Source organism: Oncorhynchus mykiss, chromosome 16 (assembly GCF_013265735.2).
Source record: "Oncorhynchus mykiss isolate Arlee chromosome 16, USDA_OmykA_1.1, whole genome shotgun sequence".
In the NCBI taxonomy this organism is placed as follows: domain Eukaryota; kingdom Metazoa; phylum Chordata; class Actinopteri; order Salmoniformes; family Salmonidae; genus Oncorhynchus; species Oncorhynchus mykiss.
In genome coordinates, this window is record NC_048580.1 from 24,732,086 (window position 1) to 24,757,541 (window position 25,456).

Here is a 25,456-nt window from a genome sequence, read left to right on the forward strand (position 1 = left end):
CTTTAGAATTGGCAGTGAACATGTTCAAAGTTTTCTGACACCACCAACAGAACTCTTTAACTTCTCAGCATGGGTTACAGAAACATTTTACTTTCTCCACTCTAAAAAGAAAAAGGTTCCTGGAGTGTCCTTTAGGGGTTCTTCAAATTAAAACTGTGGGAGTGTATGACTGTGATATGTAGTTGTTTAGCTACTTTAGTTGTATGCACTGTGAGTGGCTCTGGATAAGTGTCTGCTAAATGACCAAATTGTAAATATAAAAATGAACACTTGCAAAGCACCCTGGGTATTATTCCAATGAGCTCTGCCCCCAAACAAGACCAAATTTGGCAGGTCTGGATTAACCTAACGTAGCACGGGTAAAAGAAACACCTGAAACTAAATTACCCATATTCTGGTCAAATGTCGGGGAAGGTTCTCTTCTGGACTGTTCAACCAATCCAGTAAATGTGGAGGAGGAGTTAAGATGGAGTGTCACCTTGTTAATATTCAGGATGGAAACAACTTCAGAGAGCAAGATAGCAAGTGTTATCTAGCATTAATGTAATCTCTGCCAAAGAAGACATCAACAAAATTGTTATGTGGTGTCTGTTGACTTTGTGTCAAGAATTTAATCTCAAAGAAAAACAGGCAATATTATATAAATTTCTATCTTTCATCTTTTCACACATTCTAAAGCGGAAGTCGATTCATATTCTCTCTTCCTTTTCCACTGAAAACCATATGTCTCCAATTTTTGCCAAATGCTGGACCAAATTTGAACCAATCATAGACGTCTATGTTTGGGCCAAAACAAGGCCGGCCTGGACCAGACCAAATCTGAACAGATCATAGTCTATGTTTGGGCTAAATAAAGACAGGTCCAGATGGATCAGAAATCTAAGTCTGTAGACATTGAAATCAAGGCCATGGCGTACGGAACAAACATTAACCAATTATCAATGTCCATGGATGTCCTGCGTCAGTCAGTGCTCACTGGGGTATATCATTTGGCAAAATCAAATACATTTTTGGGCCAAACCTAGGCCGGTCCAGACCAGACTAAGAATCTAAGTCTGTAGACATTGAAATCAAGGCCATGGCGGACAGAACAAACATCAACCAATTATCAATGTCCATGGATGTCCTGCGTCAGTCAGTGCTCAGTGGGGTATATCATTTGGCCAAATACATTTTTGGGCCAAACGTAGGCCGGTCCAGACCAGACTAAAAATCTAAGTCTGTGGACTTTGAAATCCAGGCTAGGGCGGACTAAACAAATATCAACCAATAATGCTCACTGGGGGTACGTCATTGTCTTTTTGTCTATCAAAAGTAGGCTATAACTCAAGTAAACTATTGTCTGATGAGTTCCATTTGTGAAAAAGACAGAACGTTAGGCCAGAGTTTCCCAAATCTGGTCCTCGGGACCCCAAGGGGTGCATGTTTTGGTTTTGGCCCTAACACTACACAGCTGATTGAAATGCTCAAAGCTTGATGAATAGTTGATTATTTGAATCAAATGTGTAGTGCTAGGGCAAAAAAACTAAACGTGCCCCCTTTGGGGTCCCCAGGACCAGGTTTGGGAAACCCTACTTTATAGCGCCCTCCTCTTCAGAAGTGACTTCGTTTTATCACAACCACTTAATTTGGTCCTTTTTAAGTCAACATTTGGGAAAGGACAGAAGTGGAATTTGTGATTTTAGGTCATGAGTCATTGACAAGTTGTCAACCATTACATAAACCACTCCCAAACCAAACATGAACCTTAAACTCTTTAAGGAATGAGCCAGTGAAAAATTGTGGGACTGTGAGGTCTGATTTAAGATGTTTATGTTAAAGGGTCCCATGATAATCCATCATTTGAAGACTGTGAGAGCTAAAAATGCTTCTCTTCTAGTTTGGTTTGCGAAGTATCGGATATGTTAGACTTGTGAGAGAGCCAGTATCCACAATAATACTTTTTTTATCTTGTCATTGTGTCATGCCTGAATTCCATTGTCAGGCAAATTAGTACATGTAGATATGTTAAGTACAGTCAGGTCCAAAATTATGGCAACCTTGATAAAGATGAGCAAAAAAAGACTGTTTAAAATAAACAATACAAATACTGAACCCTATTGTATGAAGAAGACAAAAATCGAATTATATTATTTTATACTAATACAACTGCTCAGAGAAAGAGATTTTGATTGTAAAAAATGGGGGTCAAAATGATTGGCACCCGTTCGTTATCAATACTCCGGCGCCCTCGGCACTGAGCCTTTTTCTAAAATGTTTTATGAGATTGGTGAACACATTTGGTGAGATCTTAGACTATTCCTCCATACAGCATCTTTCCAGAACATTGATATCCTCTGTCTGCACTATATGGACTGCCTTATTTAATTGTATTAATTTATTTTATACAGTCTTTTTTGCTCATCTAGGCAACTAGCCTAAATGGCAACCTGCCTAAGTGACTACAGACCCGTAGCACTCCTGTCCGAAGCCATTAAGTGCTTTGAAAGGCTGGTAATGGCTCACATCAACACCATTATCCCAGAGACCCTAGACCCACTCCAATTTGCATACCGCCCCAACAGATCCACAGATGATACAATCTCTATTGCACTCCACACTGCCCTTTACAACCTGGACAAAAGGAACACCTATGTGAGAATGCTATTCATTGACTACAGCTCAGTCCCTCCTGTATTCCCTGTTCACCCACGTCTCCAACACCATCATTAAGTTTGCAGACGACACAACAGTGGTAGGCCTGACGAGACAGCCTATGGGGAGGAGGTCAGGGACCTAGCCAGGTGGTGGCAGAATAACAACCTATCCCTCAACGTAACCAAGACTAAGCAGATGATTGTGGACTACAGGAAAAAGAGGACCGAGCACGCCCCCATTCTCATCGACGGGGCTGTAGTGGAGCAGGTTGAGCGCTTCAGGTTCCTTGGTGTCCTCATCATCAACAAACTAGAATGGTCCAAACACACCAAGACAGATGTGAAGAGGGCACGACAAAGCCTATTCCCCCTCAGGAAACTAAAAAGATTTGGTATGGGTCCTGAGATCCTCAAAAGGTTCTACAGCTGCAACATCGAGATCATCCTGACTTGTTGCGTCACTGCCTGGTACGGCAATTGCTCAGCCTCCGACCGCAAGGCACTACAGAGGGTAGTGCGTACGGCCAGGTACATCACTGGGGTTAAGCTGCCTGCCATCCAGGGCCTCTACACCAGGCGGTGTCAGAGGAAGGAACTAAAAATTGTCAAATACTACAGCCACCCAAGTCATAGACTGTCTCTCTACTACCGCATGGCAAGCGTTACCGGAGTGCCAAGTCTAGGACCAAAATACAGTTTTTACCCACAAGCCATAAGACTCCTGAACAGGTAATCAAATGGCTACCCCCAACCCCTCTTTTACGCTGCTGCTACTCTCTGTTTATCATATATGCATGGCCACTTTAACTATACATTCATGTACACATGTACATACTATCTCAATTGGCCAGAACAACCAGTGCTCCCGCACATTGTCTAAGCGGGAGCCCGAATGTACAGTTGAAGTCGGAAGTTTACATACACCTTAGCCAAACATATTTAAACTCAGTTTTTCACAATTCCTGACATTTAATCCTAAAAATTCCATGTCTTAAATCAGTTAGGATTACCACTTTATTTTAAGAATATGAAATGTCAGAATAATAGTAGAGAGAATGATTTATTTCAGCTTTTATTTCTTTCATCACATTCCCAGTGGGTCAGAAGTTTACATTCACCAGACTTGCTACCTGTCCCAGACCTGCTGTTTTCAACTCTCTAGAGACAGCAGGAGCAGTAGAGATACTCTCAATGATCGGCTATGAAAAGCCAACTGACATTTACTCCTGAGGTGCTGACCTGTTGCATTCTCGACAACTACTGTGATTATTATTATTTGACCATGTTGGTCATTTATGAACATTTGAACATCTTGGCCATGTTCTGTTATAATCTCCACCCGGCACATCCAGAAGAGGACTGGCCACCCCTTATAGCCTGGTTCCTCTCTAGGTTTCTTCCTAGGTTTGGGCTTTTCTAGGGAGTTTTTCCTAGCCACCGTGCTTCTACACCTGCGTTGCTTGCTGTTTGGGGTTTTAGGCTATTTTTCTGTACAGCAGTTTGAGATATCAGCTGTGTCACGGCAGATTTCCTCCTCTTCCTCTGAAGAGGTGAAACAAGGATCGGACCAATATGCAGAGTGGTAGGTGTCCATGGTTTTTAATGTGAAAACCTCAACATGAACACGTGAACTAAACGAAACAGTCCCGTGTGGCACAAACACTGACACAGGAAACAATCACCCACAAAATACCCAAAGAATATGGCTGCCTAAATATGGTTCCCAATCAGAGACAACGATAGACAGCTGCCTCTAATTGAGAACCAATCTAGGCAACCATAGACATACAATTACCTAGAACGGAAACAGCCCCATAAACATACAAAACCCCTAGACAAGACAAAACACATAAATCCCCCATGTCACACCCTGACCTAACCAAAATAATAAAGAAAACAAAGATAACTAAGGCCAGGGCGTGACAAGCTGATCTAAGAATAAATCAATTTGATGTGATTTGAATGAAGTTGCCTTCCGAGCGGCACAGTGGTCTAAGGCACTGCATCGCAGTGATGCGGCGTCACTACAGCCTGGGGTCATTACCAGTTGTAACCAGGAGTCCCATAGGGCAGCATCGTCCGGGTTAGGGGAAGGTTTGACCACGGGGGCTTTACTTGGCTCATCGCTCTCTAGCAACTCCTTGTGGTGGGCCAGGTGCCTGCAGGCCTACTTCCGGTTGCCAGTTGAACAGTGTTTCCTCCGACACATTGGTGCGGCTGGCTTCCGGGTTAAGCGAGCGGGTGTTAAGAGGCGCGGTTTGGTGAGTCATGTTTCAGAGAACGCATAACTCAACCTTTGCCTCTCCCAAGCTCATTGGGGTGTTTCAGCGATGAGACAAGATCGTAATCACGAAATTGGGGGGTCAAAAAGAGGGGTCAAAAAATTAAATAGGAAATAATAGGATGTAGTGCAAAATCTACATATTTCTTGCTTTTAATTGGAAATCCTCCATACTCCCGCCATACTCCTTCCATACTCCCTGCTCCCTAATACTGGTTTGGCAGCAGAGGCAAGTTGTGCCTCTCTTCCAGCAGGTCGCAGGGCTGCAGCATGTTGCGGCAGCCACTCCAGCTCCAGCTGTAGGTGGAGAATGTGTCAGAGAAGGCATTGTGGCCCAGAGAGTTGTGGTAGCTCTGCAGCGAGCCCCAGGAGTCCCAGGCATCCCGCTGCTTATACTGGCTCAGCGTCTCCAGGTAGGTGTTCAAGCCCTCTTTGGACTGGGGTGAGAGAGGGACGGAGGGAGGAGATTGAGGGAGGGAGCGAGGGAGATAGATAAATATATGTAGTGATAAAGAGAAGTAGAGGCATACAGAGATGGAGGAGAGAGAGAGGGAAGTAGAGAGTAACTCCCTTTAACCAGACCTTTCCAAGCAGAGATATTGTTTGTACAGTAGCCCTACATTGTATTTACACGTATTACATAGCACATAGCACACTGTTACACAAAAATGGCAGGGATAGAGAGAAGAGAGAGGCATCTTTGCTGAGAAGATTTGGAATAGATGGAAGGGGGAGACAGAGACAGGAGGAAAGAGGGAAAGACTCAAACATGGCCATTTCTAACTGAAATACTGCAAAGGTATTGACTAAAATGGCAAATGCAATGATGCTGTTGTTATAGTGTGAGCTGGAGCACCTTGATGCGTATTTGGTTGATGTTGTCATAGGTGAGACGTTCTCTGTCCTTCACTTGCAGGTCCACCTTGATCTTGACCGGAGTGATCATATCCTTAGTCTCCTTTCCTGGGTACTTGATTGATAACTGTGGGAGGGATGGAAGGAAGTGGAGAGAGTGAGTGGGAGAGAGAGAGTGAGCGAGAGTGAGCGAGAGAGAGAGAGAGAGAGAGCGATAGGGAGATGAGTAACTCACAATCTCCTCCCTATAGGCTGTGTCATTGTCATTGGTGATTAGGCCTACCAGCATCGTGTCATCGGCAAACTTAATGATGGTGTTGGGGTCTTGCACGGCCACAGAGTAGTGGGTGAACAGGGGGTACAGGAGGGGACTAAGCATGCACCCCTGAAGGGCCCCGTGTTGAGGGCCAGCATGGTGAATGTGTTGTTGCCTACCCTCACCACCTGGGGGTGGCCCGTCATGAAGTCCAGGATCCAGTTGCAGAGGGAGGTGTTCAGTCCCAAGGACCTTAGCTTAGTGATGAGCTTTGAGGGCACTATGGTGTTGAACACTGAGCTGTAGTCAATGAACAGCATTCTCACGTAGGGACTATGGTGGTCTGCTGAAACATGTAGGTATTACAGACGGGGTCAGGGAGAGTTTGAAAATGTCAATGAAGACACTTGCCAGCTGGTTAGAGCATGCTCTTAGTATGCGTCCTGCTAATCCGTCTGGCCCTGCGGCCTTGTGAATGTTAACCTGTTTAAAGGTCTTACTCACATCGGCTAAGGAGAGCATGATTCTACATTCGTCCAGAACAGCTGGAGCTCTTATGCGTGGTTCACTGTTGCTTGCCTCAAAGCGAGCATAGAAGGAATTTAGCCCGTTTAGTAGGCTAGTGTCACTGGGTAGCTCGGGTTTGGGTTTCCCTTTGTAATCTGTGATAGTTTGCAAGCTCTGCCACATCTGACAAGCGTCAGACCGGTGTAGTAGGATTGGCTTTGCCTGTTTGATGGTTGATTTCTTATAAGCATCTGGGTTAGTGGCCCACTTCTTGAAAGTGGCAGCTCTAGCCTTTAGCTCAGTGCAGATGTTGACTGTAATCCATGGCTTCTTGTTGGGATATGTATGTCCGGTCTCTATGGGGACTATGTCGTCAATGCACTTAATTAAGCCGGTGACTAATGTGGTAAACTCCTCAATGCCATTGGATGAATCCCAGAACATATTCCAGTAAAACAGTCCTGTAGAGTAGCATCCGCTTCATCGGACCACTTCCGAATTGAGCGTGTCACTGGTACTTCCTGTTTGTTCTTGCTTGGAAGCAGGAATCAGGAGCATAGAGTTATGGTCAGATTTGCCAAATAGAGGGCGAGGGAGAGCGTTGTATGTGTCTCTATGTGGAGTAAATGTGATCTAGAGTTTTTTTCCACTCTAGTTGCATAGGTGACATGCTGGTAGAAACAAGGTAAAACAGATTTCAGTTTTCCTGCATTAAAATCACCGGCCACTAGGAGTGCTACCTCTGGATGAGTATTTTCTTGTTGGCTTATGGTCCTATATAGCTCGTTGAGTGCGGTCTTAGTGCCAGCATCGGTTTGTGGTGGTAAATAGACAGCTACGAAAAATATAGATGAAAACTCTCTTGGTAAATAGTATGGTCTACACAGCATATCACAAGGTATTCTAACTCAGGCGAGCAGAACCTCGAGACTTCCTTAATATTAGAGATTGCACGCCTGCTGTTGTTAACAAAGAGCCACGCCCTTGAGTTTACGAGACGCTGCCGTTCTGTCATGATGGTGCATAGGGAAAAAACTGTTGAATTTACATAAACCATGTCCTCGTTCAGCCAGGGACTCCGTGAAGCATAGGATATTACAGTTCCTCAGGTCCCGTTGATAGGATAGTCTCGAACGGAGATTGTCTAGTTTGTTCTCCAGTCATTGTACATTCGCCAATAGAACAGAGGGTAGAGGAGGTTTATTTAATCACTGCCGTAGTTTCGTCGGGGTGCCCCCACGTCGGCTTTTATATCGCCGTCTTTTCATATTTGGGTAAAATATACTAAACTTCCCCTGCTATTATCCTTTTATTTTTAGATTCATAAATAGGGATAATAATGAATGAATTGCTGATTCAGAACTGAATTAAAGATAAGAAGCTAGGGAAGATAACATCTAGATAAAGTTTGGTTACATCAATGAAAAATACTTGACAATATTCAACACAGCATGCAATACAGCGGTGATCCAGATGCATTTTCAGTAAATTTAGGTCGTTATTGTAAAATATAATTGATTTATTCTTGATGACTTACCTGGCTAAATAAAGGCGCAATAAATAAAATAAAGTAATAACCGAATTTACTGAATTTAAATGGAATTGTCTCCAATCCTTCTGTCGTTTTAGCTCATACCTGTCTGATGCGCTCCTCGATCTCCACGGTCTTCCAGGTCTTGGCAGAGGGGACACTTCCCTGTGTCGCCACCCGCTTGCCCACCATGACCTTTGACTTGACGTTCAGGCTTGGCCGCTTAGAGTATGGGCTGGTACTGGGAGCTGAGAGAGTCACACACACAACGCAGTGACTCGGATTCAATTCAATTCAGGAATCCAATGTTGCCAAAGAAGGTTTAGGGTCACTTAGAAATGTGTTTCTTTTCGAAAGAAAAGCAAATTTTTTGTCCATTGAAATATCATCAAATTGATCAGAAATACAGAGTAGACAGCTGGAAAACGGCAGATTTTTTATGGAATATCTACACAGGTGTTCAGAGGCCCATTATCAGCAACCATCACTCCTATGTTCCAATGGCACGTTGAGTTAGCTAATCTAACTTTATCATTTTAAAAGGCTAATTGATCATTAGAAAACCCTTTCGCAATTATGTTAGCACAGCTGAAAACTGTTGTTCTGATTAAAGAAGCAATAAAACTGGACTTCTTTAGACTAGTTGAATATCTGGAGCATCCACATTTGTGGGTTCATTACAGGCTCAAAATGGCCAGAAACAAAGCACTTTCTCCTGAAACACGTCAGTCGATTCTTGTTCTGGGAAATGAAAGCTATTCCATGCGGGAAATTGCCAAGAAACTGAAGATCTGGTACAACGCTGTGTCCTACTCCCTTCTCAGAACAGCACAAACGGGCTCTAACCAGAATAGAAAGAGGAGTGGGAGGCCCCGGTGCACAACTGAGCAAGAGGACAAGTACATTAGAGTGTCTAGTTTGAGAAACAGACGCTTCACAAGTCCTCAACTGGCAGCTTCATTAAATAGTACCCGCAAAACACCAGTCTCAACGTCAACAGTGAAGAGATCAGAAATACAGTGTAGACATTGTTAATGTGAAGAGTTGCCTCTTCAACAGTGAAGAGGGGACTCCGGGATGATGGCCTTCTAGGCAAAGTTCCTCTGTCCGGTGTCTTAATCTTTTCTTTTTATTGGCCAGTCTGAGATATGGATTTTTATTTGCAACTCTGCCTAGAAGGCCAGCATCCCGGAGTCACCTCTTCACTGTTGAAGAGGCAACTCTTCACATTAACAATGTCTATACTGTATTTCTGATCAATTTGATGTTATTTTAATGGACAGGAAATGTGCTTTTCTTTCAAAAACAAGGAAATGTCTAAGTGACCCCAAACTTTTGAATGGTAGTGTACAATGTAAAATTGAAAGATAGGTAAGGAGTACAGGAGGTTGCTGAGGGGAGGACGGCTCATAATAATGGTGGAACGAAGAAAATGGAATGGCTTCAAACACATGGAAATAATGTGTTCTGGTGTATTTGATACCATTCCACTGATTCTGCCCATTACCACGAGCCCGTCCTCCCCAATTCAGGTGCCACCAACCTCCTGTGCTAAGGAGGGGAAGTAATATACACAAAATTAAACCAGGAACTGAAATTATGTAGTTTAGATATGTTTCTCAAACACTGGTCAAACGTTGTTCAGATGCTACACAGACATTGCTCACCATTGGGTTTGATGTACTTCATCAGCTGCTTGGGCTGCAGGCCCACCAGGTGGGCCCCCTTGGCGTAGTAGGTGATCACGTGACCCCTGCTCTTGTCCTGATGCGGCGCCACCCGCAACACATGACGCAGCGACTTCTTATGGTAATACCTGGGTGGAGACAGAGAGACTCAAAGAACGAGAACTTAAGCTGACAACATTTTATTTTGGGGCTTTGTTCTTCATATTTTGTCATGAGCAACAGTTTACTCAAATGATTTACTCTAATATTTATTCCCATCATAAACCTCACAATTCTTGGGACCTCCCGAGGGGCGCAGCTGTGTAAGGCACTACATCGCGGTGCTTGAGGCGGCACTACAGATCCCAGGCTGTGTCACAACCGGCCGTCACCGGGAGTCCCATAGGGCGGCGCAAAATTGTCCCAGCATTGTATGGGTTGGGGGAGGGTTTGGCCAGGGGGGCTTTACTTGCATCATAGCGCACTAGCGACTCCTTGTGGCGGGCCGGGCGCCTACAGGCTGACTTTGGTCGTCAGTTCAACGGTGTTTCCTCCGACACATTGGTGCGGCTGGCTTCCGGGTTAAGTGGGTGGGTGGGTCATGTTTCGGAGGACACATGACTTGACCTTTCGCATCTCCCGAGCCTGTTGAGGAGTTGCAGCGAAGAGACAAGATAGTAATTGGATCGTAATTGGATATCACGAAATTGGGGAGAAATGGGGGGTATATCTTTTTTAAATATATAAAAAAAATAACAAATAAATCTTGCATACATGTAGCGCCTGACCAGAAGTACTGCTAGTGTATATTTTCAGAGAACGTTTGTATTTTACCGAACTATCTCCCCAGTGGCACTGCTGGGAATGAGGCCCGCATTCAGCATCTGATTCAAGGCTTTGTAGAATACAGAGTCTGACTGATCCACACTCTGAGATGGGTCAGGGGACTCTGCTACGGGGAGAGAGAGGGAGAGAAAGAGAGAGAATGGAGAGAGAGGGGGGAGGTTTGATGGAGAGGGAAAGGGGAAGAACAGAGGGTGACAATGGAGAGGGATAGAAAGGGAGAGATTAAGGGAGGAGTAGAGGGAGCAGTTGGCACCTGTTTCATGGCTTGAAAAAAATATGTCATTGTGAACATGTGCATGCCATCTAAAATCTGTCTAAACACACTTTTCTCTCTTACAGGCTTTTTACCGTTTATACACCTGGCGAACTTCTGACTGTCTGTCATCACACACAGAAAGTCTTGAAAACCTACCTCACCATCTCCTAGAAACAAATCACATTTGAATTATTGTTCCTTACAATTCAATTACAGATAGCTTTCATATGTTCTACTAGGGGTGGGGATTTGAAAGAACGTCTGTGTTGGAGTACTCTCAAGGAAATCATTTTTGAGTCATCAAGTTATTGCATGTTAGCGTGAAACGGGGCTGATGGCAAAAATAAGTATCCTATTGGATCTTCCAATTAAGCCTGTGGTTGTTCTGATACACAACTGAAAATGTAATTTAACATAATTACTGCATTGCAATTACTGCAATTACTGCATAATTGACATACTCCACACACATTTAAAAGTTTGAAATGTTCTCTGTGCTTTATACATTGTACCTGATAAATAGCTGCATTTCTACATTTATGAGTATTTGTTAATAAGCAATTGAGTACAAACCTTGAATCGACTACTCACACCCACCCCATATTCTACCCGTCTTTGATTTCACAAACATCTGAAAGGCTAGTTTGGAGTTAATTTTTAGTTCCTAAATACATTTAACATGTATTGGAAGCAGGTTATAAAGGCATTTCGAATTCAGTGGAACATGTTAGAATTGCAAATGGAATGTTTTCATCTTGTGAAATTTCCAATAGCGTCATTCCTTGATCCTGCATTGGGATTACATTGCATGTGTATGTCCTTGTGAGTGACCTCACCGTCATAGTCGGCCCTATGTAGGGCAGCCTCAGTCTGCTCGGGGCTGAGTCTCATGTTTACTGTGTCCAATAGGGAAGAGAGACCCACTACGTCGATGCAGCCATGACTATCGGTGGCAAACAGCTTAAAGACAGCCTGGAAAGCTATGGGATAGGATAGAATAGGAAAGGATTAACTTGATTGTCCCCGAGGAGAAAACAAACTCCTTCTGGTTGAAAATGTCTGGTTTGTACACTGATGAAGGTCCTATGACCAAAACTTAAGCTTAAGATCCCTTAAATACACAATTTTTCCGATTGTATTATTTTTCTGTTTGTGCTACTGGAATTAACTAACCTTCTTTTCATTTTAAATTCTTTCGACAGGTATGCATAGCGATTGACACTCATTTATAGTATAGAAATGATTGTGTTTGTCTTTTTTCACTATTGGTGTCACAAGGTGAATTTTGTCACCTTCAACTTGAGCATCCGACAGTGGCTCCTCTGCAACCATGGTTGCCAAGTCCTTGAGCTGACCCACACCCCTGTTGGTCAGAGCCATGGTAAGATGGTGTGACATTGGTAAGAAGGGACATTGTCATCAAACAGTTCTAAAATTCTAAAACCTCTTTCTATTCAATAATACAGACTCAGCACTGTTGGCATACTTGCTCAATTAATCTCTTCTAGATTCCTCGCCTCCGCTCTCCTCGTCTCCTTGCCAAAACGCCTTGAAGGAGAAGGTGCGAGAGGAGGTACCTTGGACCTTCTCCTCCAATACAATTGACAAGGAGGTGAGGAAATAGGATGTGAAAATTGCGGAAAGACAAATTGAGGTAAGAGATGTAGTTTCAAAATCTTGGAATGATAAAACAGACTGCACTTTACACTGAGTGTACAAAACATTAAGGACACCTTCCTAATATTTTGTCCCCCCCCCCCCCCCCAGAATCTCCAGAAAGTTGAGTGAAATTCAGTCTCCTGCTTTTCTATGCAGGCTGATACTTCTTCAGGGCTGCAGCTTAGAGGGAACATTGATGCTGGCCCATGTTGACTCCAATGCTTCCCACAGTTGTGTCAAGTTGGCTGGATGTCCTTTGGGTAGTGGACCATTCTTGATACACACAGGAAACTGTTGAGTGTGAAAACCCCTGCAGAGATGCAGTTCTTGACACAAACCGGTGTACCTGACACCTACTACCATACCCCGTTCAAAGGCACTTAAATATTTTTGTCTTGCCCATTCACCCTCTGAAAGGCACACATACACAATCCATGGCTCAAGGCTTAAAAATCCTTTAACATGTCTCCTCGACTTCATCTACACTGATTGAAGTGGATTGATATTGATAAGGAATCATAGCTTTTCACATGGATTCACCTGGTCAGTCTGTCATGAAAAGAGCAGGTGTCCTTAATGTTTTGTACGATCCATTGGAGGAGTAGGCCTAGTAGCATATAATGCTTGTCTGATTCATGTTGTTCTGATCAAAAATCTGAAGAAGAAAACAACGCGTACTTACAGAGAATCTAGGACTTCCTTCAAGTCTGAGGTTATCCTGTTGGGGTCTATGTCTCTGCTGCCCTGACCCACAGGGTTTTCGGTGCCCTAGAAATACAAGTGATAGGTGAATTATTTAGGAAATGTTTTTTTTATGAAAAATATTGTATTTATTATTATATCAATAACCTGTTTGTTTTTTTCTCCAGTAGAATATGTTTGTCTTATTATATCAATAGCCTATCTTTGTCTTACTTTTTACTTTTCACCAATATAATAAAAAGGCTAAATAGTGGGAAATGTATGTTAGCTAGCCTAACCTTCATCCTGCCTGCTGGGGTCTCTCTCATTGTGACAGGTATGGGATGGTCCATGCTTTTCAGATAAGCTCACATAGGGCGTTGACCCTGCAGGAAGGACAATTGGAGAGTTTTAGTGCAGTGATGGGAGTATAAAATGATATCAAAACCATGACGTCACAACCAGACCTACATCATAGAGGTCCTATTAAATAACGTATTTTTGATCCTAATTCTATTGCCTAAAAAAATACGTTTAAAATAAGCTTACCATTTAAAATGAAAACGCTGAAATAAACGCTGAAATGACCACATTGGTTACTTATAGACCTTCTAAAGTTAACGATCAGAATTGCCCATTTTGTGTTCTCACGTTGAGAGTAAAAGGAATGGTTTCCAATATCACTTCAAAGCACCTCTTATAGAAACAATCGAAGGGGACGCAGGTTCTCACAGCCATTTCATTTGCACTAATTTTGGGCACACAAGTGTCATGGGTTACCTATGACGTACGCATCAGTGACGTTTCTTATTTATTCGACAAAGTTGCAGAAATCCCAATTACTCCGTCTCGCACCTGCCGTTTTATCTTGAATTTTTTTTCCCTCAACAACAACAAAAAGTGTTTACAAAAGCATAATAATGAATCTAATATAGGTTCATTGTCCTGTCATGGCAAAAGTCATTTTTTTATAATAAAAAAAAATGTTTAACTAGGCTATAACACTTGATAGTCAAACTATCATCGCTGTAGAACAAGTTTCTCAGAGACCTTTGCATAAACCTTGTTCAATACCATTCATTAGATGCGTAATTTGTTTAGGTCTGGCTCACAATTTCAGAAAATGAGAATAGGATCATTCCATATATTCAGTGGAGACATCACCATTTCCATCCTTTGTTCTCCGCTAATACCCTTACATTTGGAATAATAATTTAGCCTACGGGGTAAGACATTTCATTTCGTGATCAGAATTGATAACCTTTTTTTTTGTGTCACCAAAATTATAAGAATATTCTGCATTAAGTTCCTTTTCATTTGATTTGTATATATAGCCTACCATTAGTCTTTACCATTCATCTTAATAAAGCTAATAACTCACCAAAAAAATGTATTGAGAAATAATGCATTTACTGTATATTTACTATATATATAAAAGCCTATGTGTCGTGGCATGAAGGATATATAATTTTTCAGAGCACATTGCAAGGGCTAAATGGCATATTATTATGCCAAGGTAAATGCTCATTCATTGTAACAAAATGTAGCCTATACTTTTTTATGATACACTCTATTTAAAAATAAAAAAGTTCCAAACACTTTGATAGGATATTTTGATATGATGATATGTCTTCAAGTCTTGTCTTGCCAGAACTGGACGAAGTGTATTGACTTTCATCACATCTTTCTTTTTTTGAGGGTCAAAATACTAATATAGGCGTACACTCAACTATACTTAGACGTGTGTCTCAAACCACTTTTAAATGTTTTAATACAACATCTATTTGAAGCAGTAATACTCACAGCTTTATTTCTAGGTGTCTGGCATTGCCCTTATTGTCAATGGGTCAATGTCGCTCACGAAATACACAGAGCTAGCGACTTTCACCGGCAGTGGTCTGTCCCGCACTTCCATGTTGCTTATCGCACAGGGCATCATCGTAGTGGGATTTTCCTGTGTTTTATATATATTTCCACGCTATGAGGTTGGATTCATACTTTGGAATTGTGAAAATGATGATAATGCCGTTTAAGTGTAAAAGCTGTTAGAAAATACTTGCAATTTCAGCCTGTTTTGGATGAGAGGGGCCTTTCAAGATGACATCACCATGAGGTAAATTAGTTAATTGACCAATAAGAAAAAAAGTTCCAAACCTCTCTACCCATAACAGCAAATGTTCAGTTTCCCCTCTCCACTCAAACCACTCCCAGACAGTCCTAGCAAAATTCTTGCTTGGGAAATAGCTTTTTGCTAAGAAGCTATTTTAAAAAATGTTTTAAAAACTATTTTAATTGAAAGCAATCACAGTACGGAACTTAATTGTTACCCAGAAATAATTTGATATCAAGATGTTTTAAAAGGCTGCATTGGACCTTTAAAGCTAATTATTTTGGATACCATGAGTGCAGGCTGAATCAGGTTGGAATCAACACCTTGTGGTCATCAGGACCAGAATTAAAGAAAGCCCCATGAGCTTGCAATACTCAGCAGCATACCACCCTGCATACCACTGCTGGCTTGCTTCTGAAGCTAAGCAAGGTTGGTCCTGGTCAGTTCCTGGATGGGAGACCAGATGCTGCTGGAAGTGGTGTTGGAGGGCCAGTAGGAGGCACTCTTTCCTCTGGTCTGAAAAAATATCCCAAATGCCCCAGGGCAGTGATTGGGGACACTGCCCTGTGTAGGGTGCCGTCTTTCGGATGGGTGTCCTGACTCTCTGAGGTCATTAAAGGTCCCATGGCTGGAAAATAATAAACATATGATAAAAATAAATAAAAAAAGATCCCATGGCACTTATTGTAAGAGTAGGGGTGTTAATCCTGGTGTCCTGGCTAAATTCCCAATCTGGCCCTCAATAATCCCCAGTTTACAATTGGCTCATTCATCCCTCTCCCCTGTAACTATTCCTTAGGTCGTTGCTGCAAATGAGAATGTGTTCTCAGTCAACTTACCTGGTAAAATAATGAATAAATAAAAAAATAATTTGCAATAACACATTTTCTTTGCTTTGCCATTTAATAATGCTGAGATCCTTGTCATGATCCTGACTATGGAGATTGTAGCAGGGATTTCCCTGTAATGTCCTTCAAAGTAAGGTGATATATGTCAATTGTGTGTTGCATTTTGCAAATGCTTTTCAGTATTGAAGATAAATATTTCACAATAAACAGCAGTGCTTCTCGAGTTCCCATTTATTTTGTTGGGCAGAAAGCTACGCCCCTCTGCCTAGCTCTGCTGCCCCCTACTTCAAAGCCCACAATAGTTTCAATAGGAAAGGTTTGTGGTTGCTGCTGCAATTGTTACATCTAAAGCCTCTGTGCGGCGCCTTGGACGAAATAGTGGGGAACCGATGAGCTGTTTTGGTGAATGTGCTGTATAATTGCAAATGTAATTAATTATGTCCTATACTGCCCTCTGCAGGTGGATGAGACAATCAAAAAGAAAGCCCGCTCCGTGATCTCAGAGTACAGCGTGAAGAACAGACCTGTCGTAGATGATGTTCAGGATGAGGTGACACAGCTTTATTCAACCATTGGCCTATCACTATTGACGAGAACAATGATCACCTGTTGTATCCGTCAGTAACTGCTGTGATGCATTATGAAAAAGGAAATCCATCCATTGGAAGTTGTATATTACACTAAACTGTAATATAGTGTAATATAGTCTGACATTGGTTGGACCTGTGTGTGTGTGTGTGTGTGTGTGTGTGTGTGTGTGTGTGTGTGTGTGTGTGTGTGTGTGTGTGTGTGTGTGTGTGTGTGTGTGTGTGTGTGTGTGTGTGTGTGTGTGTGTGTCTGTTTTGCATGTGTGTGTGTGTACTTCATATGTTGCCCTGTATGTTGCTGTGTTGCAGTACCACTGCTGTGGTGCAGAGAACTACACCGACTGGTTCCGCAGTAAGGGCTGGGACAAGAAGCTCAGTCCCAGCCTCATGCTGCCTGGTAGAGTATGATTTCTGTGGCCACGTCATCAGTAAAACCACTGTATAACTGAAGGTCAGCAAATACATACATACACATACACACACACACACACACACACACACACACACACACACACACACACACACACACACACACACACACACACACACACACACACACACACACACACACACACACACAAATGCATGTCCCTTTACAAACAGACAGACTACACACATGTGCAGAACACACACACACACACACACACACACACAGAATGAGAGAGCCATCATAGTGTCATCATATTGATTGATGATAGTGACTGTATGATCCTTAGGGTTGTGTCCAAACCATCAGACAATGCCCGGGGAAGAACCTGGAAAGGGTGGCTGCTGCCTCTATTGGTCTGGGGGTTGTGGAGGTAAACAAATGTCAATCTGTCCATCATGTTCTATTTTGACAGCATAAGACATGCGTTATTGTGTCACATTCACACAAACAAGAGGCATATGTAGAACATGTGTGTCAACACATTCACAGCTAACTGACTAATTTGTTGTGTCCTCTAGGTCTTTGGAGCCTTACTCGGAATGTGTCTATTTCAAGACTTGAAACGAAGAAGCTACGAAAAACTGTACTTAAAAATGATACTATCATGACAAATTCCACACATCTGCTACTGTTAGTAAGATGCTGATATTGTGTTTGCTTGGCGTGCTTTCTGTCCACATATATTTTACCCTGTCATTGGAAACTTTTTTAGCTTGAAATGTATTCTTTGTTGGGAATAAAGTTTATTTGATGATGTCATGCTTTATATTTGTTTATTTATAGCCAACAACATAAACATACAAATATAAGATATAGCTGCCTAAAATACCAATGAGTGTCAACAATGAACTGCAACTCCCAGAAACCCTTACAGGAAATAAGTCCGTCTAGAATTTGCGTCTGATTCAGAACGAACTGAAGCGTTAATTCCGAGGTAGAGGCACGAGTTGAAGCATGCATTGTCACGTTTTACCAAAGTATCTTGATAGGGAATGATAACCTTACTCATCAAAGCTACACGTCAAAGTAAAGGTAAAATATGTTGATATTATTGTGCTGATGCAAGCTGAAACTATTTTCACTGGTGCCTCGTTCTCAGAATAAAGCTAGCTAGCTAACTAGCTACCACTCGAAAACACGTTTTATTCATGTGTAGCGCAGAAGGTTGGTGGCACCTTAATTGGGGAGACCGGGCTCGAGGTAATGGATGGGGGGAAATAGGTGGAATGGTATCAAATACATTGGTTTCCATGTGTTTGATGCCATTCCATTTGCGACATTCCAGCCATTATTATGGGCCGTCCTCCCCTCAACAGCCTCCACTGAAAAGCTAGGGTTTTCAGCCGTTACATTCGCCTGCATTTGGCTCCACATAAACTACCATTCCGACGCTGTGTTTTTACGTTTACAAAAGTAAACCTTCGCTTTGAAACCGGTTCTCGGTTTGAACATATGCTGATATGGCCCATTACAGCGAGAAATTATTTCAAATAAAAAAAGTTATTGTAGCAGTTTTGAACAGATACTCAAGCCTTGTGTTCCTCCAGTTGACGGACTACATTACCTCCCCAGTTATGTTTACACACAGGTGTTCAGAGCAGTTAGATAACTAATTAACACATGTGGCTGCCTATGTCTTCCATCTGTCTTCAGTAAACAAGCAATGTAACATGGAGAAATGGCAGTGTGGGAACAGTAAACCTAACCAATATAAAGCTGTGTAGTGATTTAACCTTTTTTACATTTATTTTATTTGATCATTTCTTGCTGATATGAAAGATGCGTTCCTTATGTTTCCAAAAATGTATGTCGTGGACATTCTAATCCAATAATGAGGAGAGAGGAGGTCAATCACCAATTGGGATATGACTTTATGCTCTCCTTATTAAGTTTTGAATAGAGTAATTAATTTCTTCTATAATAACGAGGCTGGTCGTCTCAACACTCCCGTGTTGTGGCAAGCAAATTTGATGTACAAAGAATACAAATATATTTTACAGCAAAGTTACGCCCTTTTAGTCTACATGAAAAACAATAGATGTATGGAATGGGTCACAAGGTGAAACTTGATATATAAGAAAGGAGTATCCCGGAGCCAGATAGTATTTGCTATGAAGGCTGTTCTTATTGTTCAGAGTTTGGCCCCTAAGACGAGGCTTTGATCTCATCCCTGTTACTTCATAACACAAACACCAACTCATTCTATGGCATACATCCAATTGTGAACTCCAGACACTCCTATCTCAAGTAAAACCCCTTCTTGACCACACGCCTGGACAAGCTCACTGAGGGGAGTGAGCCTCTAGGTCATACATTATCCCAGGATAGGTGCAACATCCGAGATGACATACAATGGTTCGAGACACTACCCCACACATCTTGTCTCAGACCTCATCTCCCCCAAGGCCAAAGGAGGGAGTGACTGGTGCACAGACATTGTGGAGACAAGTAATTGGTTCCCCATTAATCACACCATCCCTTCACGTGGTTTAAAATAGTTAGACACATTCACATATGAAGACGATGTTCCCTCCTGTCCTTCTCTTTCTGATATTCTGCATAGCACCAGGGGCATGTGATAGACAAGCTTGACTTCTCCCCTCTCTGGGCCCCAGGTGACTGAGCCCCAACTGAGGGAGGAAGTGCAACTGCCAACACCAGAGTCCGAAGGGAAACATTCTAATAATGATTTAAACCATTCAATTATATAAGCATATTATGCAGTTAAGACATCTTAATTATCTATGTTACCTAACTAATTCTGACTCTTCTGCCACATGTACTGCAAGTAATCCGCATTAATGTTTAGAGCAAGCGTCAGGGCTCTTAATAAAACTCCGGTCAGAAGATACTATCGTCAATAGGTGCTAAAGCATTTACCGTCAGTGAATGGGGTAGCTAGCTAGCTAACATGCTAACTACATCTGAATCACATACTAGACTAATTAAATTTGTATATCTTTACACAGCTAGCAAGCTGACCTTCTGCAGCAGACAATTGTGTAGGTTAAGTTCATATGTTAGATTTGTCACTGTCTGGTGACTAACTAAATCAGAAATACTCTAAAAAAGGAATGTCTTAGTTACTAGCTACATTCAAACACAGTCTAACTCTTTGTCATTCTAACTTACTTTCCAGATAAGTTATTTTGCCGTTTGCAAAGCAACATGTCTGAGGAATTACTACAGCGAGTGAGAGACCTGGAAGGAGAGGTGGGGAGATTGAAAGCACAGCTGAGAGAGAAGGTCAAGGAAGGAACTGGGGGTGAGATGGCGGTGTCAACCAACTCTGATGGAAAGAAGGATACCAGCAAGCCTGATGCTGGTGGCAGGAAAAAGGGCAAAAGAGGGAGTCGGGACCGACCGTTTGATTTCTCTGCCCATCCTCGGCGCCATGTTGCACTCCGCTTAGCCTACCTGGGCTGGGCCTATCAGGGCTTTGCTGTCCAGGAGAACACAGACAACACTGTGGAAGCCCGGCTCTTCGAGGCTCTTCTGAAGACTCGACTGATCCAGGATCGCCAGAGTTCTAACTATCACCGTTGTGGCCGCACTGACAAAGGAGTCAGTGCCTTTTCCCAGGTCAGATAACTTGGCCTACTACACCTCCAACAATAACATGCTAATAGTTCTTGAAAACATTAGCACAATAGCGGGCAACCTCTCCCAACCCAACTATGTTACTTCAAATAATATGGACAAGTTTGTTATGCCTTAGATTAAGCTAGCAAGGCTATATGATTGCTAGCTGTCCATGCATGGACATAAACATGTATATTGTAACAAATTCCCAACTCCCATTTGTTTTTTGCCATCATGTAGTCTTAACAGTATATATCTTTTTTTCTTGACATAGGTCATGTCCATAGACTTGCGCTCCACTCAGTTTTGTGGAGGCCTAGGAGTGACTCTCCCTTCCAATGTCGATGCTGGTGTCAAGAACGAAGTGGACGTGGCGGAGCTACCTTATGTGAAGATGCTGAACAGAGTCCTGCCCCAGGACATCAGGATTCTCGACTGGTCACCTGCTCCGCAGGGCTTCAGTGCGCGCTTCGACTGTCAGTCTAGAACCTACCGGTACTACTTCCCACGCGGGGCTCTGGATGTAACGTTGATGGCAGAGGCTGCCAAACGGTGGGTGGTGCCAAATGATCCTGCATGTAATTTGAAGACGGGTCAAATAAACAATGAGCCATATTGTCTTGTTTACCCTAGATTCTTTCTAGGGCTGCAAAGCTTAGGCCTTCTAAACAATATTTGCTATTGAATCTAAAAATGTCAAATGATGCTGACTGAAGCTAAATTATTTAGTCAGGTTGGCAGCAGTATGGGTAGGCTGGGACAACCCGCCCTGCTAGATTAAAAAGCAGGCGAAATGCTTCCTGTATGTTCTCACCACCACAGTTTGAAGCAATAGTCATTTTAGAAGCTGAACTGAAAGCCCCGCATCTTCTCCTTACTCATTGGTCTACAGCTACGAGGGCACTCACGACTTCCGCAACCTCTGCAAGATGGACGTGGGCAACGGAGTGCTGCAGTTCCAGAGGACCATCCTGTCTGCCACGGTCCAGCCTGTCCATCAAACTTCCCCTCCTGCGCCCACTACCGCAGACCCATACGACCTCTACATATTTGAGATCAAAGGACTGGCCTTCCTCTATCACCAGGTCAGAGAATGCTCCCTGACTCATTGGACATACATGTTTTCTTCTGTGGCTTATTGCATATGTTTTAGCGCTTTGGGTTTTTGAACAGCGCGTTACAAATTAAATGTATTATTATATCACCCAGTACTAACTCCATGCTATTTGGTCTGTTGTTCTTTCCACCAGGTGCGGTGCATAATGGCAGTGCTGCTGCTGATTGGCCAGAAGCTGGAGCCCCCAGAGATAGTGGATCAACTCCTGGATGTGAAGAAGAATCCCAGGAAACCCCAATACAGGTGAGTTGGTCTAGGCATTGCTATCCAGAGACTCTTCCAAACACTCATTAGAAAAGCAAATAACATCTATTTTGGACAACAAGACAAGTCATTGGAAAACATGTCCACCATAGTGCTTTGTCGTGTTCATTAGTTACCAAACGAAAGAAAACACTTTAACAGGGAGGTAATGTCTGAACATGTCCAAAACTTGTCATTTATCCATTGTAAAATATTTTGCCTTAGTGTGCCCTAATGAACACAACCCAGTACAAAAGCGAGTGGTCTTTCTATTTTCATTCAGCATGGCGGTGGACTTTCCCCTGGTGCTGTTCGACTGCCATTTTGAGGGGTTGAGTTGGCGCAGGGAGGCTGAGGAGGTGGAGCATGCCCTGACCACGCTGCAGCACCACTGGACACAGACAGCAGTCAAGACCCAGGTCATTCACGGCATGATCCAAGGCCTAGACAGCACAGGTCTGTCAATCCTTCATTGAAATCAAATCCAACTATATTTATCCCTATCCTATTGTCTAGCACTGCATAGGAGACTGTGGTCAAGAAGTATAAAGGCTACAGGTAACTGACAAAATAAAGGAAACGCCAACATAGTGTCTTTAATTGGGCCACCACAAGCCAGAACGGCTTCAATGCATCTTGTCATAGATTCTACAAGTGTCTGGAACTCTATTGGAGGGATGCTTAACCATTCTTCAACGGGAAATTCCAGTGGTGGAGAACGCCGTCTCAGGCGCCGCTTCTAAATCCTCCGTAAGTCTTCAATTGGATTGAGATCTGGTGAACGAGACTCCCATGGCATATGGTTTGCATCGTTTTCATGCTCATCAAACCATTCCGGGACCATTCATGCCCTGTGGATGGGGGCATAGCCATGGTTTCGAAAATAATGGCCTGCCCAGCACAGTGGCGCCTCATAATGGCCGGAACGGAGCAAATGGAATGGCATCAAACCCCTGGAACACATGTGTTCTGATGTATTTGATACCATTCCACTGATTCCGCTCCAGGTAATACCACGAGCCCGTTCTCCCCAATTAAGGTGCCACCAACCTGTGATTTTTATACATGACCCTAAGCATGAGGGAATGTTAATTAACTCAGGAACCATACCTGTGTGAAAGCACCCGCTTTCAGTGTACTTTGTATCTCTCATTTACTCAAGATTTACCATTATTTTGGCAGTTGCCTGTATGAGCAAGTGCTAATTGTCTTATACTCAGGTTACATTGGGATTTTGTATGGGGATGTGTAATGGAACAACCCATTTTCTCCATCAACAGGTGGGACCTCCTCTCCCCATTGCTGGCTGATGGAAGGTACCAAACAGCGGACCTATCGGCCCTTGCTTGAGCGTCCACGCTGCGAGAGCCTGGAGTCCAGGATAGAACACTTTGTTAAAAGAGGCAGGCTTGAACGAGAAGAAGGGGAAAATGGTGGCGAAACGGTACACAAGGGCAAAAGGCCAAAGCACTCGCACAATACCTCCATTTCGTCTGTCCTCCCCGACGTGTCGCCGTCCTTCTGACCCCAGGGCCAATTAGAAACCATAAGATTGACACCTGCTAGAGAAATTGGACTTATCATATAATATTGTCTGAATTCTTAATGCTGTTATTTTACTTTTAGATTATTTTTTTATGTAATGGAGAAACAATTGTAGGTTTTTGTTATTCTCTGGAATAAATCAATTTGAGATTCATCCGAAAGGGTTTAAAAGTCTAATGGAGAACTTGGATAGGGGATTAAAATAACCTTTCATCATTGAAGATTTGTCAAGTTATGTGGCCCACCCATAGAATTAGAATTAATTATAGTAATTTAATAGGATCTCTGTTCCCACCAAGGAAGCTCAAGTCAACATTTGTCACAATCAGGCAGAACCTTTCGTAGAATTCGAGTGAATACTGGGAGCTTATTATCGATGCACTGAGCTAAACTAGCTCGTAAGCTAAAGAAAGTTGACTAGCTAACTTGGATGTTTCTTACCTAACCACAGATGGAACAATGAACCAGATGTATAAATCTGAAGCATCCGGTTGGCATTTCCAATCACCACCAAATATGTTGATGAGAGGAAGCCCAGTGGCCGGCATTGGAGGAAGATGGCGCGAGATGGATTTTGGCCAACATTCTGCAAATTTTCTCATCTATTAAACACTTGATCGCAATAGCTCTGCCTCCTTTCAACGCAGATGCGGAAGTGCGACATCGGCGGATGCAGTGGATTGAGATGCATCCATTGCAAAACCCAGATATCTCTAGCTTAAACTGACAGATTTTGATGATGATTTTTTTCAAAATGATGTTATATAGATTGACATACTTGTAACATTCTCAGAACACCACCAATTGTGTGCTATTCTAGGTACCCAAGGCAGAGCATCTATCCTCTCAGAACAGAGATTGTCATTGTTGGCTTGCAAAAGAATCAAGGCACATCAACACAGTGATCCTCGAAATGAGATTTTACAAGTTCAAGGTAAACATTAATTATGTTATCACTGAACCAATTTCCATTGCTTATTGTATCAATATTCTTAGCTGTGAATGAAGACATTTTCCTCTGAGTTGGCTTAGTCGACTAACCTGTACCCCAGCACATTGACTCTGTATTTATTTTGATTTATCCTTTATTTAACCAGGTAGGCTAGTTGAGAACAAGTTCTCATTTACAACTGCGACCTGGCCAAGATAAAGCAAAGCATTGCGACACAACAACAGAGTTATACGTGGAATAAACAGCGTACAGTCAATAACACAATAGTAAAAAAGAAAGTCTATATACAGTGTGTACAAATGCCGTGAGAAGGAAAGGCAATAAATAGGCCGTAGTAGCGAAGTAATTACAATTTAGCAAATTAACACGAGTGATAGATGAGCAGATGATGATGTGCAAGTATAAATACTGGTGTACAAAAGAGCAGAAAAGTTTTAAAAAACAATATGGGGATGAGGTAGGTAGATTGGATGTTCTATTTACACATGAGCTATGCACAGCTGTATCGATCGGTTAGCTGCCCTGATAGCTGATGTTTAAAGTTAGTGAGGGAAATATAAGTCTCCAGCTTCAGCGTTAAAAAAATAATAATATTGCAAATCGTTCCAGTCATTGGCAGCAGAAAACTGGAAGGAAAGGCTTTGTGGATGACCAGTGAGATATACCTTCTGAAGCGTGTGCTACTGCTGGGTGTTGTTATCGTGACCAGTGAGCTGAGATAAGGCGGAGCTTTACCTAGCATAGACTTATAGATGACCTGGAGCCAGTGGGTTTGGCGACAAATATGTAGCGAGGGCCAGCCAACTACAGCATACAGGTCGCAGTGGTGGGTGGGATATGGGTATCTGTTCCCCCTGTATATAGCCT

The 25,456-nt window shown here is 42.7% G+C and overlaps 1 protein-coding gene across 1 annotated transcript; it reads left to right on the forward strand.

Moving 5' to 3' along the window:
* Window positions 1-18,022: 18,022 nt before the first annotated feature.
* On the forward strand, window positions 18,023-25,158 carry pus3 (pseudouridylate synthase 3). The gene is made up of 7 exons (XM_021565345.2): window positions 18,023-18,182; window positions 20,290-20,732; window positions 21,007-21,284; window positions 21,625-21,817; window positions 21,983-22,092; window positions 22,376-22,548; window positions 23,373-25,158. The coding sequence occupies exons 1-7, from the start codon at window positions 18,143-18,145 to the stop codon at window positions 23,615-23,617; spliced, it is 1,482 nt and encodes a 493-aa protein (XP_021421020.2). The 5' UTR covers window positions 18,023-18,142; the 3' UTR covers window positions 23,618-25,158.
* The last annotated feature ends 298 nt before the right edge of the window (window positions 25,159-25,456 follow it).